This window comes from Rhinatrema bivittatum, chromosome 2 (assembly GCF_901001135.1).
Source record: "Rhinatrema bivittatum chromosome 2, aRhiBiv1.1, whole genome shotgun sequence".
In the NCBI taxonomy this organism is placed as follows: domain Eukaryota; kingdom Metazoa; phylum Chordata; class Amphibia; order Gymnophiona; family Rhinatrematidae; genus Rhinatrema; species Rhinatrema bivittatum.
The window spans coordinates 6,895,457-6,909,557 of record NC_042616.1 but is presented as its reverse complement, the minus strand read 5'-3'; the positions used below and the strand labels follow the sequence as shown (position 1 = coordinate 6,909,557).

General features: G+C 43.7%; 1 protein-coding gene across 2 annotated transcripts in view; it reads right to left on the bottom strand.

Moving 5' to 3' along the window:
• Positions 1 to 788: 788 nt before the first annotated feature.
• Positions 789 to 14,101, bottom strand: part of LOC115083468 (gastrula zinc finger protein XlCGF57.1-like) — a 31,923-nt gene continuing 18,610 nt past the window's right edge. The window contains exons 1-3 of one of the 2 annotated variants that reach the window (XR_003854341.1): positions 11,923 to 12,001; positions 7,525 to 7,875; positions 789 to 912 (exon numbers count right to left, since the gene is read on the bottom strand). Coding sequence is in view for 1 of the 2 variants with exons in the window: in XM_029587317.1 (XP_029443177.1) it covers positions 6,035 to 7,822 (1,788 nt within the window). In the remaining variant the exon portion in view is untranslated. Of the gene's footprint in view, positions 913 to 3,625; positions 7,876 to 11,922; positions 12,002 to 14,101 lie in introns of those variants that run through there. The other variant, XM_029587317.1, reaches the window with a different exon arrangement.

The following is a 14,101-nucleotide window of genomic DNA, read 5'->3' as shown; positions in this document are numbered from 1 at the left end:
CCTGTGTGGATTCTCATGTGTTTTGTGAGGGTACCCTTCTCAGTGAATCTTTTATTACATTCACTTCATAAGAACAGGCTCTCAACTGTGTGGATTCTCATGTGTATTGTGAGGGATTCCTTCACAGGGAAGCTTTTATTACATTCAGTATATGAGAATGGTCACTCCCTTGTATAGATTCTCATGTCTTGTGAGGGTAGCCTTCACAGCAAAGCTTTTACTACATTCACTACATGAGAATAGTCTCTCACCTGTGTGGATTCTTGTCTTAGAAGGGCACCCTACTGCTTGAAGCTTTTTTGTTTAAGTATATTTATTGACAGCAAAATATTTAACTGATACACAACCCGCACATTATTGAACATTTTTGCGGTAAAGGCATTCCTCATGCCCTCAGATGCATTTTTACCAACAGCATTGCAAAACATAACAGGTTAACATAGTAACGGTAATCTTGATAAGAACAACTTGAGCACAGTGTATACTAGCAGGCAGCCCAATTTAACAAAGGATTACATCTGGCGATTTCTCTGAAGTCATGGAAACCTATAAGACTCAGAATGGTATCTTGCACAACCTCAACTTTATCTAAAACAGTAGAGGAAGATCTCGCCTCTCTCGTTCAATGCTTTTCACAACTGCTGTCTGCTTTTCAAATTTCTCCTTACCCCTAATGACCCTCCTGTTCCCCAAACCTGTAAATTCCTAAAAAATCCTTCACACCTGGGCCCGTGATTGTCTGTCCATAAGGGTCCCCTCCCTATTTCCCCGAACACCCCCTCCTCCCCCCCCTGTTGTTTTCCGATTACTTTGTTCAAATCTGGACTCCTGAGAATTCTTTCTTCTAGTCCCAGTGGTTATGGATACGTCCATCAATTATGGATACCCTAAAGACCAGTCTCCACATCTCTGCTGGAAAATGTAGGACATCAATAAATATTCATGAATACATCAATAAAGATCCATGTAATCCATCAATAAATTTACATGTACATATAAAGGTATTCCTTGGAAAAATGAGTCTGTGAGTATTCATTCCAAGAACATGCAGTGGACCAATTGCTGACAAACAGAGCATCATACCAGTATTGCAGAATATATTATAATATCTAAGAATATATATAATAATATCCAATAAGTGTGGCTAGTAGCGTGCCTGGCATGCTTATACACCCATAGCCTGGAGTAGCCTGTTTGTACGAAAGCTGGTCCCTCTCCGTGTAAATCGTCTCTCCCCACCTAGACATATCGAGCATCATTGGCATTACTATACAGTCCCAAAACGTCCCCAACTCAGACCTCAGTAATGCACAAGTTCGTGGGTTATTTCCGCCTAAGCATGCAGACTCCTGGGCAACTACAGATCATTGAAGATATGGTTCAGCTTCCCTCGGCAGTAATTTCAAATAGTCAGACCAGATTCTATTCGATGCATGTTGAGCTGAATCAGACTTCTGATGTGCCGTTAACTGTTCCCATTGGATTAATTGGTGAAATTTAGTTTTCCACACTGTCTGATAATGAGGATGTGGTTCTAACCATTGTGCTAGAATAGCATCAATAGCTATGAGAGTGAGTTTGCTGAAAAATTTGAAATTGATATTGATCCTTAAAAACCTTCTCAGCTGCAGCTGCTCCGAATAGCCATAACAAAGGATCCAATGGTATAGAAATATTCCACAACTGGAACGGTATCGTATATAGGTATTGCCAGAAGCTTTTCACTGCCTTGCAAGTCCAGAAGCTGTGGTAGAAATCAGGCTTTTCTGCTGCACAACGAGTGCACACTTTCTCTGGTATGAGGCCCATTTGAAATGCTGTGTATTGTGAATAATAGGCCTGGTAATAGAACTTATATAATTTGTCTCTTAGGGCTGCATTCTCACAAACTTTAGGAATGCCGTGAAAGCAAGCACTAATATCCTTCTCGGAAATGGCCTTGGGTAGCCGCGTGGTTCCATTTCCCTTGAATTGCTACAAAAGTGTTGGATGAGATAATTGCATAATCGCACCGGGACCGTTTTCCATCCGGGCCTTGTAAAAGGGAAATCAGTTTAAAGGAGTTCTGAAATGTTGGTATTATTGGAGTTGCTCATTAATAAATTTCTTAGTTGTAAGTAGGCATAGAAGTCCGCTTTAGGTATGTTGTATTTTCCCTGTAAACACTGGAAACTATGTATATAGGCAGGATTAGCTGTCTGATCAAACAGTTGTAAAACCGTGGTCAACCCAGCATGCGACCAGCGATGGAACAGTGCTTGAGAAGTGCCCGGCAGAAACATTGGGTTTCCTGTAATAGAGTAACATATGGTTTTCTCTGGCTGAACTCGTAGCAAATAACAAATATGCCTCCAAGCCAAACGTAGCGGATAGACGATCACACTAGACTTAAGGTGATGGGGAAGCATCTTGTTAGGGCATGTAATAGTGCTCCCGGTGCAAGGGGGGCAACCCATTGAGTGACATATGAATAGGGGAGTATCCCTCCATTGCGAAAACCCAATCCTTTATGTGTCTCATGAGGCTAGCACAGTTATAATCCCTTAAGTTAGGGCAATTCAATCCTCCCTCTCTATTTGATCTCATGAGGGTGGGTAAAGGTATCCGTGCTCGCTTTCCACTCCATAAATATTTACTAAGCGCTGAGTTGATATCATCCACGTCCTTCTTTCTCAGCCATATTGGCAACATACTGAATAAATAGAGCCATTTAGAAATCTCTATCATTTTGAGAAGTAAAATTTTTCCCGAAAGGGATAAAGGAAGTGATTGCCATGCGGTAAGTTTTTGAATTAACTTTTGTTTCCGAGGGATTACATTCAATGAGTAGATGTCTTTGGTCTGTGCTGGAATATAAATTCCCAAGTATTTTAAGGATGTAACTACCCATTTTAAGGGGAAAGTACCTGGCCAAGTACTTTGTAGGCAACCCAAGATATCCAAAGCTTCACATTTTCCACATTGATTTTTAAGCCCGCGAACCTTCCGAATTCGGATTGTAACTTAGGACATGCGACAAGGCACACTGTGGGTTTAGTTAGATATACCAGCATATCATCGGCAAAAGCTGCTACCTGTAAAACTGTCCCCTCCTATTTGTTGACCTTCGATAACTGGAGAATGAGCCAATTTTCGAAGCAGAGGATCCAGAGAAAGAATATAGAGAATCGGGGACAGGGGACATCCTTGTCGAACTCCCCTTCGTATTGGAATTTCTGCAGAGAGAGAATCATTTGCCACAATAAATGACTTTGGATTATCGTAACGTATAGAAATTGCCTTTACTAAGTGTGCAGGGAATCCAAAGCGGGCCATGACGGAGAACATATATGCCCACGACACCCGGTCGAAAGCTTTCTCAGAGTCAAAGCTCACTGCCATAGCAGGGACCTTAAAATGGTGTGATGTCTCCAGAGCAGCCACCAACTTTAGAACATGAGCTCCGGCGTTCCTGCCGATTACGAATCCCGCTTGGTAAGAGGAGATAATGGAGGGTAATATTGCCCCTATACGAATGGCCATGATCCTTGCATAGATTTTCAGATCGTAATTTAGTAGGGATATTGGTCGGTATGAAGCTGCTTGCTCTGGGTCTTTTCCCTGGCTTGGTGTAGAAACGGTAATGTAAGCCTTGTTAAAAGTAGGTGGGAAGCCGTTCCCCTTCCACGCTTGGTTGTAGAAGGCAGCCAGGACCTCCGGGAGTTCAGAGCACAAGATTTTATAATACTCGGCCGGGAATCCGTCCGGGCCCGGTGATTTATTGCTCTTGCCAGTTTTTATCACTCTCGACACTTCTCCCGCTGTCATAGGACGGGTAAGAAAATCTCTCTGTTGATCAGTGATGGATGGCATTGCAATGTCCTGGAAAAAGTCCTCTTCTTCCCACTGTGTTCCCTCCCTGTCCTCTTGATAGAGCGTTTCATAGAATTGCCTCAGCAAGTCCAGAATTCCCTCTGTGGATGTCACATAGTTGCCATTTGATGATTTCAATCCAGTAATGTACGATTTTTTCCTTTTTATTGCGACCAGCCTGGACAGTAATTTGCTGGATTTATTACCGTGCGTGAAAAAATAGTGTTCTGAAGATTTAATAGAATCGCTGATCTCAGGTGTAAATAGGCATTCAAAGACTGCAAGCAGGCCCAATATGCTGTCTTGTTAACTTTAGAGGGGTCTCCCGCCAGTTGGGCCTTTGCCTGCTGTAATTGTTGTTCCAAGGTCAAAATTGTTTGGTTCAGCTGTTTCTGCCTTTTCACAGTGTATGCAATTATTTTGCCGCGTAGCACAACTTTACTTGTTTCCCAAAATAAAGATATATCATTTAGATGTTGACTATTATGATCTTTAAAGGTATCCCACTGTGTCTGTAGGTGCTTATGAACCTCCCTATCCTTGAGGAGATGTCCAGGTAGTCGCCAGGTTTTTTGTGTCCGTTTTGTCCGATGAAAGCCACACATCAACCCAGATCGGAGCATGGTCTGCAATCACTATTGTGCCAATTTCTGCTGCTGCCACTTTTGAAAATAAATTGCTTGCCACTAATTATATAATCTATCTTGACATCGTGCCATGGGCTCCGACACATGGGTGTATTCCCTTGTCGTCGGGTTCAATATTTGCCACGGGTCTACCAGTCCCAGTTGTTTACATAGTTGTAGTACTCCTGCCTGTTTGTTTTGGCAGAATCCTTTTGGAATCTGAGATTTGTCTACCTGAGCGTCCATGACACAGTTCATATCACCAGTGACTATGATATCGCCCTGTGCATGGGCCATCAACAGATTAATAATTTTGGTGAAAATAGACTGATCAGGTGCATTAGGGCCATATATATTGCATAGCGTAATGGGTTTCCCCGCCAAAATACCTGAAAGTAGCAGATACTGGCCATCGGGGTCTGCTATTTCTTGGCTCACAGTGAAAGGAGTGTTTTTGTTGACCAAATTAGCTACACCCCCTTTCTTGTCCTTTGCAGGTGAGAAATAGCAGTCAGAGACCCATTCCCTGCACAACTTTCCGTGGGCCCATTCAATATGCAGTCGGCCTTTGAGCTCGGGTTCCCCCACCGCCTCCGGCAGCCAGTCCTCCAGAAAGGCGTCTAGCTGCTTCTCATCCACCGACTCCGGGAGCCCCAAGAATCTTAAATTTGCCCTCCTGGACCTGTTTTCTAGGTCATCGAGTTTTATTTGTAAGTCTCTAATCGTTTCCTCCTGTTTGCAGAGTTTCCCCGTTTGCGCCGTCATGTTGTCCTCGAGCAGGGAGACTCGTCCCTCAACCTGCTCGATACGTGGTCCTATTTCAGAGAGGGCTTCCCTTACCTCCGAAAGCTTCTCGGATATCCCGGCCAATTTTTCGTCGAGAGTCGCCGCGGTTATATCTTTTAAGGTCTCCGCTGTAAGAGGGCCCTGCAGCGCTGATGCAGCCTCACATGTGGCCGTGGCCATCTTGCCTTCCGCGATCGGTTTTACCCTCTCCTTCTCTTTTCGGGTGCTTTTTGATGTCATTGTCCCCGGAGATCAATTCATATAGTTGACTATCGACATGTGCCACCTTCGCCTTTATCAAGGAAAACAAATGAGCTATTTTTAAGGGTTTTCGCCGGTGTTTTCGTGCTGTGGAGCCAGGAGCTGAAGCTAGTCAAGTCTGCTTCAGCTCATCCCCCCCACGTGACCTTCCTGCTTGAAGCTTTTATTACATTCAGTACATGAGAATGGTCACGCCCCAGTGTGGATTCTCATGTTTTGTGAGCACACCCTTCTCAGGGAAGCTTTTATTACATTCAGTACATGACAATGGTCACTCCCCTGTGTAAATGCTCATCTGTCTTGGGAGGGTAACCTTCACAGGGAAGCTTTTACTACATTCACTACATGAGAAGGGTCTCTCCTATGTGTGAGTTTTCATGTGTTGTGAAAGTACCCTTCTGCATGAAGCTTTTATTACATTCAGTACATGAAAATGGTCGCTCCCCTGTGTGGATTCTCATGTGTTTTCTGAGGGTACCCTTCTCAGTGAATCTTTTATTACATTCACTTCATAAGAACAGGCTCTCAACTGTGTGGATTCTCATGTGTATTGTGAGGGATTCCTTCACAGGGAAGCTCTTATTACATTCAGTACATGAGAATGGTCGCTCCCCTATGTGGATTCTCATGTGTTTTGTGAGGGTACCCTTCTCAGTGAATCTTTTATTATATTCACTACATGAGAATGGACGCGCCCCTGTGTGCATTTTCATGTGTGTTGTGAGGGTAAACTTCACAGAGAAGCTTTTTTTACATTCACTACATGAGAATGGACGCTCCCCTGTGTGGATTCTTGTGTGTTTTGTGAGGTGAACCTTCTGCATGAAGCTTTTATTACATTCAGTACATGAGAATGGTCGCTCCCCTGTGTGGATTCTCATGTGTCTTGTGAGCATACCCTTCTCAAGGAAGCTTTTATTACATTCACTACATGAGAATGGACGCGCCCCTGTGTGGCTTCTCATGTGTGTTGTGAGGGTACCCTTCTGCTTGAAGCTTTTTTTACATTCACTACATGAGAATGGACGCTCCCCTGTGTGGATTCTTGTGTGTTTTGTGAGGTGAACCTTCTGCATGAAGCTTTTATTACATTCAGTACATGAGAATGGTCGCTCCCCTGTGTGGATTCTCATGTGTCTTGTGAGCATACCCTTCTCAAGGAAGCTTTTATTACATTCACTACATGAGAATGGACGCGCCCCTGTGTGGCTTCTCATGTGTGTTGTGAGGGTACCCTTCTGCTTGAAGCTTTTATTACATTCAGTACATGAGAATGGTTGCTCCCCTGTGTGGATTCTCATGTGTCTTGTGAGCCCTCCCTTCTTAAGGAAGCTTTTATTACATTCAGTACATGAGAATGGACGCACCCCTGTGTGGACTCTTGTGTGATTTGTGAGGGCACCCTTCTTAAGGAATCTTTTATTACATTCACTACATGAGAATGGTCGCTCTCCTCTGTGGATTCTCATGTGTTTTGTGAGCATACCCTTCTCAGTGAAGCTTTTATTACATTCACTACATGAGAATGATCTTTCACCTGTGTGCATTTTCTGGTGTTCGGAGAGATGTGATTTACTAATGAAACGTGTTCCACATTCAGTACAGGAGAATGGTCTCTCTCTTGTGTGGATGCGGTGGTGCAACATTAACACATCCTTACGACGGAAGCTTTTCCCACACTGAGTGCAGGTAAATGGTTTTTTTCCAGTGTAGATTTGCTGGTGTTGTGTGAGGTTTTTCTTCCTAACAAAACATTTTCCACCTTTCGTACAAGAAAAGCATCTCGCACCAATTTGAATTTTGTGATGTAAGGATAGGTTATACTTACTAAGTAAACTTTTCTTCCAGTCACTGCAGGGGAAGGGTTTCTCTGTTTTATGTATGTTTAGATGCAATTCTAGATTTTTCTGCTGACTGAAACTTTTCCCACATTTATTACATAGAAATAGTGTTTGGAGTGAGTGGGATTTCTGGTGCGATATTAAATGAGATTCCTTACCAAAGCTTTTACCACAGGAGTCACACGGTAAGGATTTCTTCCCCCTCAGATGAAGGTCAGAAGCCTTATGATCACTGTTATTGCTCTGGAAGGGGCTCTCTGTGCTCCCATGTCTCTGCTGCTTAGGGATGATTTTGAACTCCATCTCACATGAGGTGACTCCATCCCGTAAGTCTCCTGCAGGCTCTCTCTGCTTCTTCTCAGACTCCTGCTGACTATTCCTTGTGTTTCTCCTCTCAGTCCCCTGTGAAACATTCACAAAGCCATTTCCTGAGTCTCTTGGGATCAGTCCTTCCATAGGATGTTCTTCTCGATTCTCCTCCTTTATGTGCTGTGTGACCTCATCACTTGCTGGTGATAGAAGAAGACATTAATCGTGCATTAGTGACCATTCAAATGGATCTTGGTTTCTGATCCTATAATCACTGCCCTGGCAGTGTCACACAGTGATAGAGTGGCGCATTTCTGACCAACTACTGGTGACCATGAAAAACTTCTAACAATGGGGGTTGCACCAAAAGCCTTATGAGATGAGCTCCTAAATATGTATAACCTAGAGGAGAGGAGAAAGGGGGAGATATGATAGACACTTCCATACCCGATAGGTAATAAATGCTCAAGAAGTAAACTTCTTCTGAATGGAAAATCATTTGTAGAGCAAAGGTTCCAAGTGGGGAGACTAGGAATAATATCAAGAGATATTTTTTGTTCACAGAAAGTGTGGTGGATGCCTGGAATTAGCTCACGGAAGTGTTGGAGATGAAAACTGTAACAATTTAAAAAATAACAGCGGGATAAACACAGGAGAGAGAGAAGATGGAGAGAATGAGGGATAAGAGGTCAGGAACGTAGGCGAGCTTGCTGGAAACAGAGCGGATACTCCATAGATAAAACCTGAGAGGGAGAGAAAAGGGAGGAGATTGGGGGTAGGATAAGCTTGGAGGGCAAGGATGAGAGTACCACGGAGGGGATTTTCAGAAGGCGTTTGACAAAGTCCCTCATGAGAGGCTTCTACGAAAACTAAAAAGTCATGGTATAGGAGGCGATGTCCTTTCGTGGATTACAAACTGGATAATAAAGACAGGAAACAGAGAGTAGGATTAAATGGTCAATATTCTCAGTGGAAAAGGGTAAACAGTGGAGTACCTCAGGGATCTGTATTGGGACCGGTGCTTTTCAATATATATATAAATGATCTGGAAAGGAATACGACGAGTGAGGTTATCAAATTTGCGGATGATACAAAATTATTCAGAGTAGTTAAATCACAGGCAGACTGTGATACATTACAGGAGGACCTTGCAAGACTGGAAGATTGGGCATCCAAATGGCAGATGAAATTTAATGTGGGACAAGTGCAAGGTGATGCACATAGGGAAAAATAACCCTTGCTGTAGTTACACGATGTTAGGTTCCATGTTAGGAGCTACCACCCAGGAAAAAGATCTAGGCATCATAGTGGATAATACTTTAAATCGTCGGCTCAGTGTGCTGCAGCAGTCAAAAAAGCAAATAGAATGTTAGGAATTATTAGGAAGGGAATGTTAATAGAACGGAAAATGTCATAATGCCTCTGTATCGCTCCATGGTGAGACCGCACCTTGAATACTGTGTACAATTCTGGTCGCTGCATCTCAAAAAAGATATAGTTGCGATGGAGAAGAAGGTACAGAGAAGGGCAACCAAAATGATAAGGGGATGGAACAGCTCCCCTATGAGGAAAGGCTGAAGAGGTAGGGCTGTTCAGCTTGGAGAAGAGACGGCTGAGGGGGGATATGATAGAGGTCCTTTAAGATCATGAGAGGTCTTGAACGAGTAGATGTGACTCGGTTATTTACACTTTCCGAATAATAGAAGGACTAGGGGGCATTCCATGAATTTAGCAAGTAACACATTTAAGACTAATCAGAGAGAAAATTCTTTTTCACTCAACGCACCAATAAAGCTCTGGAATTTGTTGCCAGAGAAGGTAGTTAGTGGCAGTTATTTTATTTATTTATTTAAGTTTTTTTTATATACCAACATTCAAGACAATAGTCCCATCATGCTGGTTCACATGGAACAGGAGTGCAAAATAAACTTAAACATGAACAATGGTGCAGAAAAAGCAGTTACATGTAACAAGGAAAAATTAAACTTGGAGTAAGAAGGAAAAGGAAAAACCAGATGAGTACATATAATTATATTGTAAGAGGTAGTTAATAGCAATATTGATGGTGATGTGTATTGATTGTTAGGAGATTAAATAATATTGGAGTTAGGAAAAGCCTGCATGAACAGCCAGGTCTTGAGTCTTTTCTTGAAGGTTGAGAGGCTGGGTTCCATTCTAAGATCTGGGGGGATGGAGTTCCATAAGGTGGGACCGGCTGTGGAGAAGGCTCGATTTCTTAGCGTAAAGTGTCTGGTAGTTTTGGCTGGGTGGTACTTGAAGTGATCCATTGTAAGGCATCTCTTGTCGGTCTTGTTGAAGCGTGTAATCGGAGGGGGAAATGAAGGTCAATTGGGGCTAGTTGATGGGATGTTTTTGTATATGATGAGAATGACCTTGTAGATTATTCTGAAGTGGATGGGTAGCCAGTGGAGGCCCATTAGGATAGGGGTTATGTTGTCTCTTCTCCTGGTGTTAGTGAGTATACGGGCGGATGCATTTTGAACCATTTGCAGAGGTTTGGTGTGTGATGAGGGGAGACCAAGCAAGATGGGTGTTACAATAGTCCAGCTTTGCAAAGATGATGATTGTAGAATCGTTCTAAAGTCATGAGTGTGGAACAGGGGGTCTTATTCTTTTCAGTACTTGGAGTTTATAAAAGCAGTCTTGGTGGTTTTGTTGATGGTAGCTTTCAGGTTCAGGTGATTTCGATTAGAAACTCCTAGGTCTCTCACTTGTGTAATTTTTGGTATGGCTGGATGAGTGGGGGTGAAGGAGCTGTTAAAAAAGGTTTGGATAAGTTCTTGGAGGAGAAGTCCATTAATGGCTATTAATCAATTATACTTAGGGAATAGCCACTGCTATTAATTGCATCAGTAGCATGGGTTCTTCTTAGTGTTTGGGGTAATTGCCAGGTTCTTGTGTCCTGGTTTTTGGCCTCTGTTGGGAAACAGGATGCTGGGCTTGATGGACCCTTGGTCTGACCCCAGCATGGCAATTTCTTATGTTCTTATGTAGGGACAGGACTGAGATTAATATCCAGAGAAGGGCAGGTGTGATGACAGTAAAGACAGTGAGATTCTCTTAGGGTGATGAGGAAGAAAACTTTGTAAAGCAATGGACAAGGCAGAAGACAGAATGGCTGAGGAGGTGGAGAATATGGGAGGCTGACAGGGCACCTGATGTTCCTAATGGACAGAAGTGGGGAATGAGATTGGGTAGGGTTAGCATCAGGAAGAAGGAGAATGGATCTGTAGGTAGGGGAGAAGGGAAAAAATGGCCATGAGACAGCTAGAAATATGCAGACAAGCTTAAACCTCCCTATTATATCAGTGCAAGGCTAAGTATGTCACAGGGGGTAATGACAGGTCATGAAGCAAAGCTCAGGACCTCTTGTATCCTTCTGTTCATATTCAGCTATTGTAAAACAAGAATGCATGCGGACCGTACGTGCACGTCGGAGCCGAGGGAGCCAAAGATACGCTGGAGTTTTTAAATTACGTGCACAAGTATGTGTGTATGATGTAAAATACGCCTAGCATGTGTACTCGAGCAGATGTAAAGCACATTCCTTCCTTAACAATTTGTCGGCTTTAACGCTTGAGGGAAGAGGATTTTAAAACATGCTCAGGTTAAAGCCATTCCCAGTTTGTCCAATTTCTCTCAGGGTCATCCAGACCCTTCCAGTTCTTCATCCTGCACCCCCCCCCCCCCCCCCTATCGTAGTCCTACAAAGTGATTTCTGCAGACTTACACCTCATCAGGAGCAGCAGGAAATATACGCAGCTAACAGTCTGCCACGAGCAGCAGCCGCCGGATTTACACATTTAAATGCTGCCCACCCCTTTTTTTAGCACGATCAAGTAATTAGCTGCCTTTGAAATTCATGTCTCTCACATGCGGCCACGTACTCATCTTTTAGTGCGAGTACCGCTTTTAAAATTTGGCCCATTCAGTTCTATATCCGGGCAGGTGGGCTCAGTAGTCCTGGTCCTGCTGCTGAGGGCTCAGTCAAGTCCCTTGAGAAACTTTGTGGATGCTCCCCAGCAAGTGCCTCATGTAAGACATCTGAGATAAATTCCTAGACTGCCTCGCAGGGGCCGTCTCCATGAGAAGATCCAAACAACCAATCTCAGGTGCCAGCTCAGACACAGAGCAATGCTGGAGGTGGAGTCAGGAGAAAAGTCACAAACGACCTTCAGTAAAACAGCCCTCGAGTCCACTAACATGCAGGTAATGCAATTTTTTACCTAGGGGAGATCAGGGTCTCATAGTTCTCCTTCATCACCTCCCTGTAAAGCTCCTTCTGCCCTTCATCTAAATACCCCCCCACTCCTCCTGGGAGAAAGAGACAGCGATGTCCTCAAACGTCACCGGCACCTGAAACACAAACCAGAAACACTCAGAGACACGTGGATGGGCTCAGTGTGCATTAGATGTCAGCTGGATTTATTCTCCTCTTTTCCATGATGAAATGTTAGGACACCAGGACCCCTCTTCCCCAGGAAATGCCAGATTTGTTCCCTCTGTGTTGCCCCTAGAGTTAGTTTCCTTCACAGACCCCAGGGGTTTTCAAATCAAACTGGAAAATATTCTCTAATTCCAGAGACAGAGAATATGAAATGTCATTGCGTGGATAAATCACAGTATAATAAAAAGGAAGCTATAAGAGCATTATCCAGAACATCAGGTTCTATTCAATCAGGAGGACTCCCTGTGCTAAATCCTAACAGAGCAAGAAGAGTGTGGTGTCCTGGGCAGTGACATTTCTCCCATTGTGATGTACTAATTCTGTATTCAGGGTGCTGAAACCATGGGCACACAGGGATCGTGCCCCAAATCTCAAACAGCTGTTTGGTTTCCTTCTCTGCAGGGAAAAAGAAAGGAGAAATTACACTTACCTGATAATTTCCTTTCTTCTGCAATCAGGAAGGTCAATCCACACAAATGGGTTATGCACCTCTACCAGCAGGTGGAGACAGAGTAAAAGCTGATGGCACGGACCTATAGCCCTGTCCCGAATTCAGCCCGCAAGTATTGTCTGGAAAAGCCAAACGGAGGACAAACTGATTATTCTTGAACATAACCACTTATGCTTCCAACCAAGTGAAAACACTGAGCTCAGTCAAAGAGCTAACATTTACTAAACTAAGGAGCTGGTCATGACACTTACCAATCCTCAAACGAGTAACAGATATAACATTCTGCGTCATTCGTACCTAGAGGACAAACAAAGCAAGATGGCAGCCAAGGATGGATTGTGGATCGGCCTGCCTTCCTCAGAGGAAAGAAATTAAAATTAAATAAAAAATTTCATCAGATAAGTAGGAATTTCTTCTTTTTGTTCACTCAGGCAGGCTAACCCACACCAGTGGGATGTACCAAAGGCTGCCCAGGGGACGCAGCAAGCACAATTGCACAAGCTAAGGCTGGTGGTCTTCCTGAGCCCAAACGATCAAGCGGAATGCCTGGTAGGGTGCGAAAGTTGACCACTGATGACTTCCAAAATTCAATAACGGACTATAGTTGCTTGCGCCGCTGGCTCACCCTGTATACCTCCACCATGGAGCACAGTTGACCAGACTTACTGTGAGGATTAATAACCTCCAAGGTTCTGCATCAGATGCCACTTGACAGCCAGAACAGGCAAGAGACGATGTTCACGCTCCTCTGTATTCCTTTCCAGTGTAGCCAGGGAAATAAACAGAGTCAAATGAAATTCCGATACCACTATGGGCCAAAAGAAGGTAGAGTCCAAAGCTGTACCATCAGAGTCGCAGGCAGGAATGGCTCATGCAAAGAAAAAGCCTTCAGCTTCGAAAACTCAACTTGCTGAGCAGATTACCCCTAGAACAAACAGTCTTCAAGGTAAGTACCTTCAAGAAGAAGCTATGTTGCAGTTGAAAAGGGTAGGACTTGAAAGGAATCCACAATCAGATTAAGTTACCATAAGGACACTGGTAACCACAAGGGATGACTAAGATGATTAACTTCCTTCTCGAACCGAGACACATACGGATGGGGAGACAAAAACCCACCAAGAACTCGGCTCCTATAACACGTGAGTGCTGCCACTTGAACTTTCAAGGAGTTAAGGGCCAAGCCTTTAAGCAATCTGTCCTAAAAAATTCCAAATTAATCAAATTACCACTCTGAGAGGCTGAGAACCTTGCTCCTCACACAAGGCCTCAAAAACTCGCCCAACTCTCACATAAGCCCGAGATATAGAAATATATATATATTTTTATTTAGCCCGATGCAAAGTGGAAAGCAATGCAGCAGACTAACCATGCTTCAATAACTTGAGCCCTCTCAAGGGCCAAAGTGTAAGAGAAAATTGCCCCGCATTGACATGTGAAATGGGTCCCTACAGCCAATCAATCTTTCCCCGGCGGTAGCCTAAGAGGCCTGCCCATCAGCAACCACAGC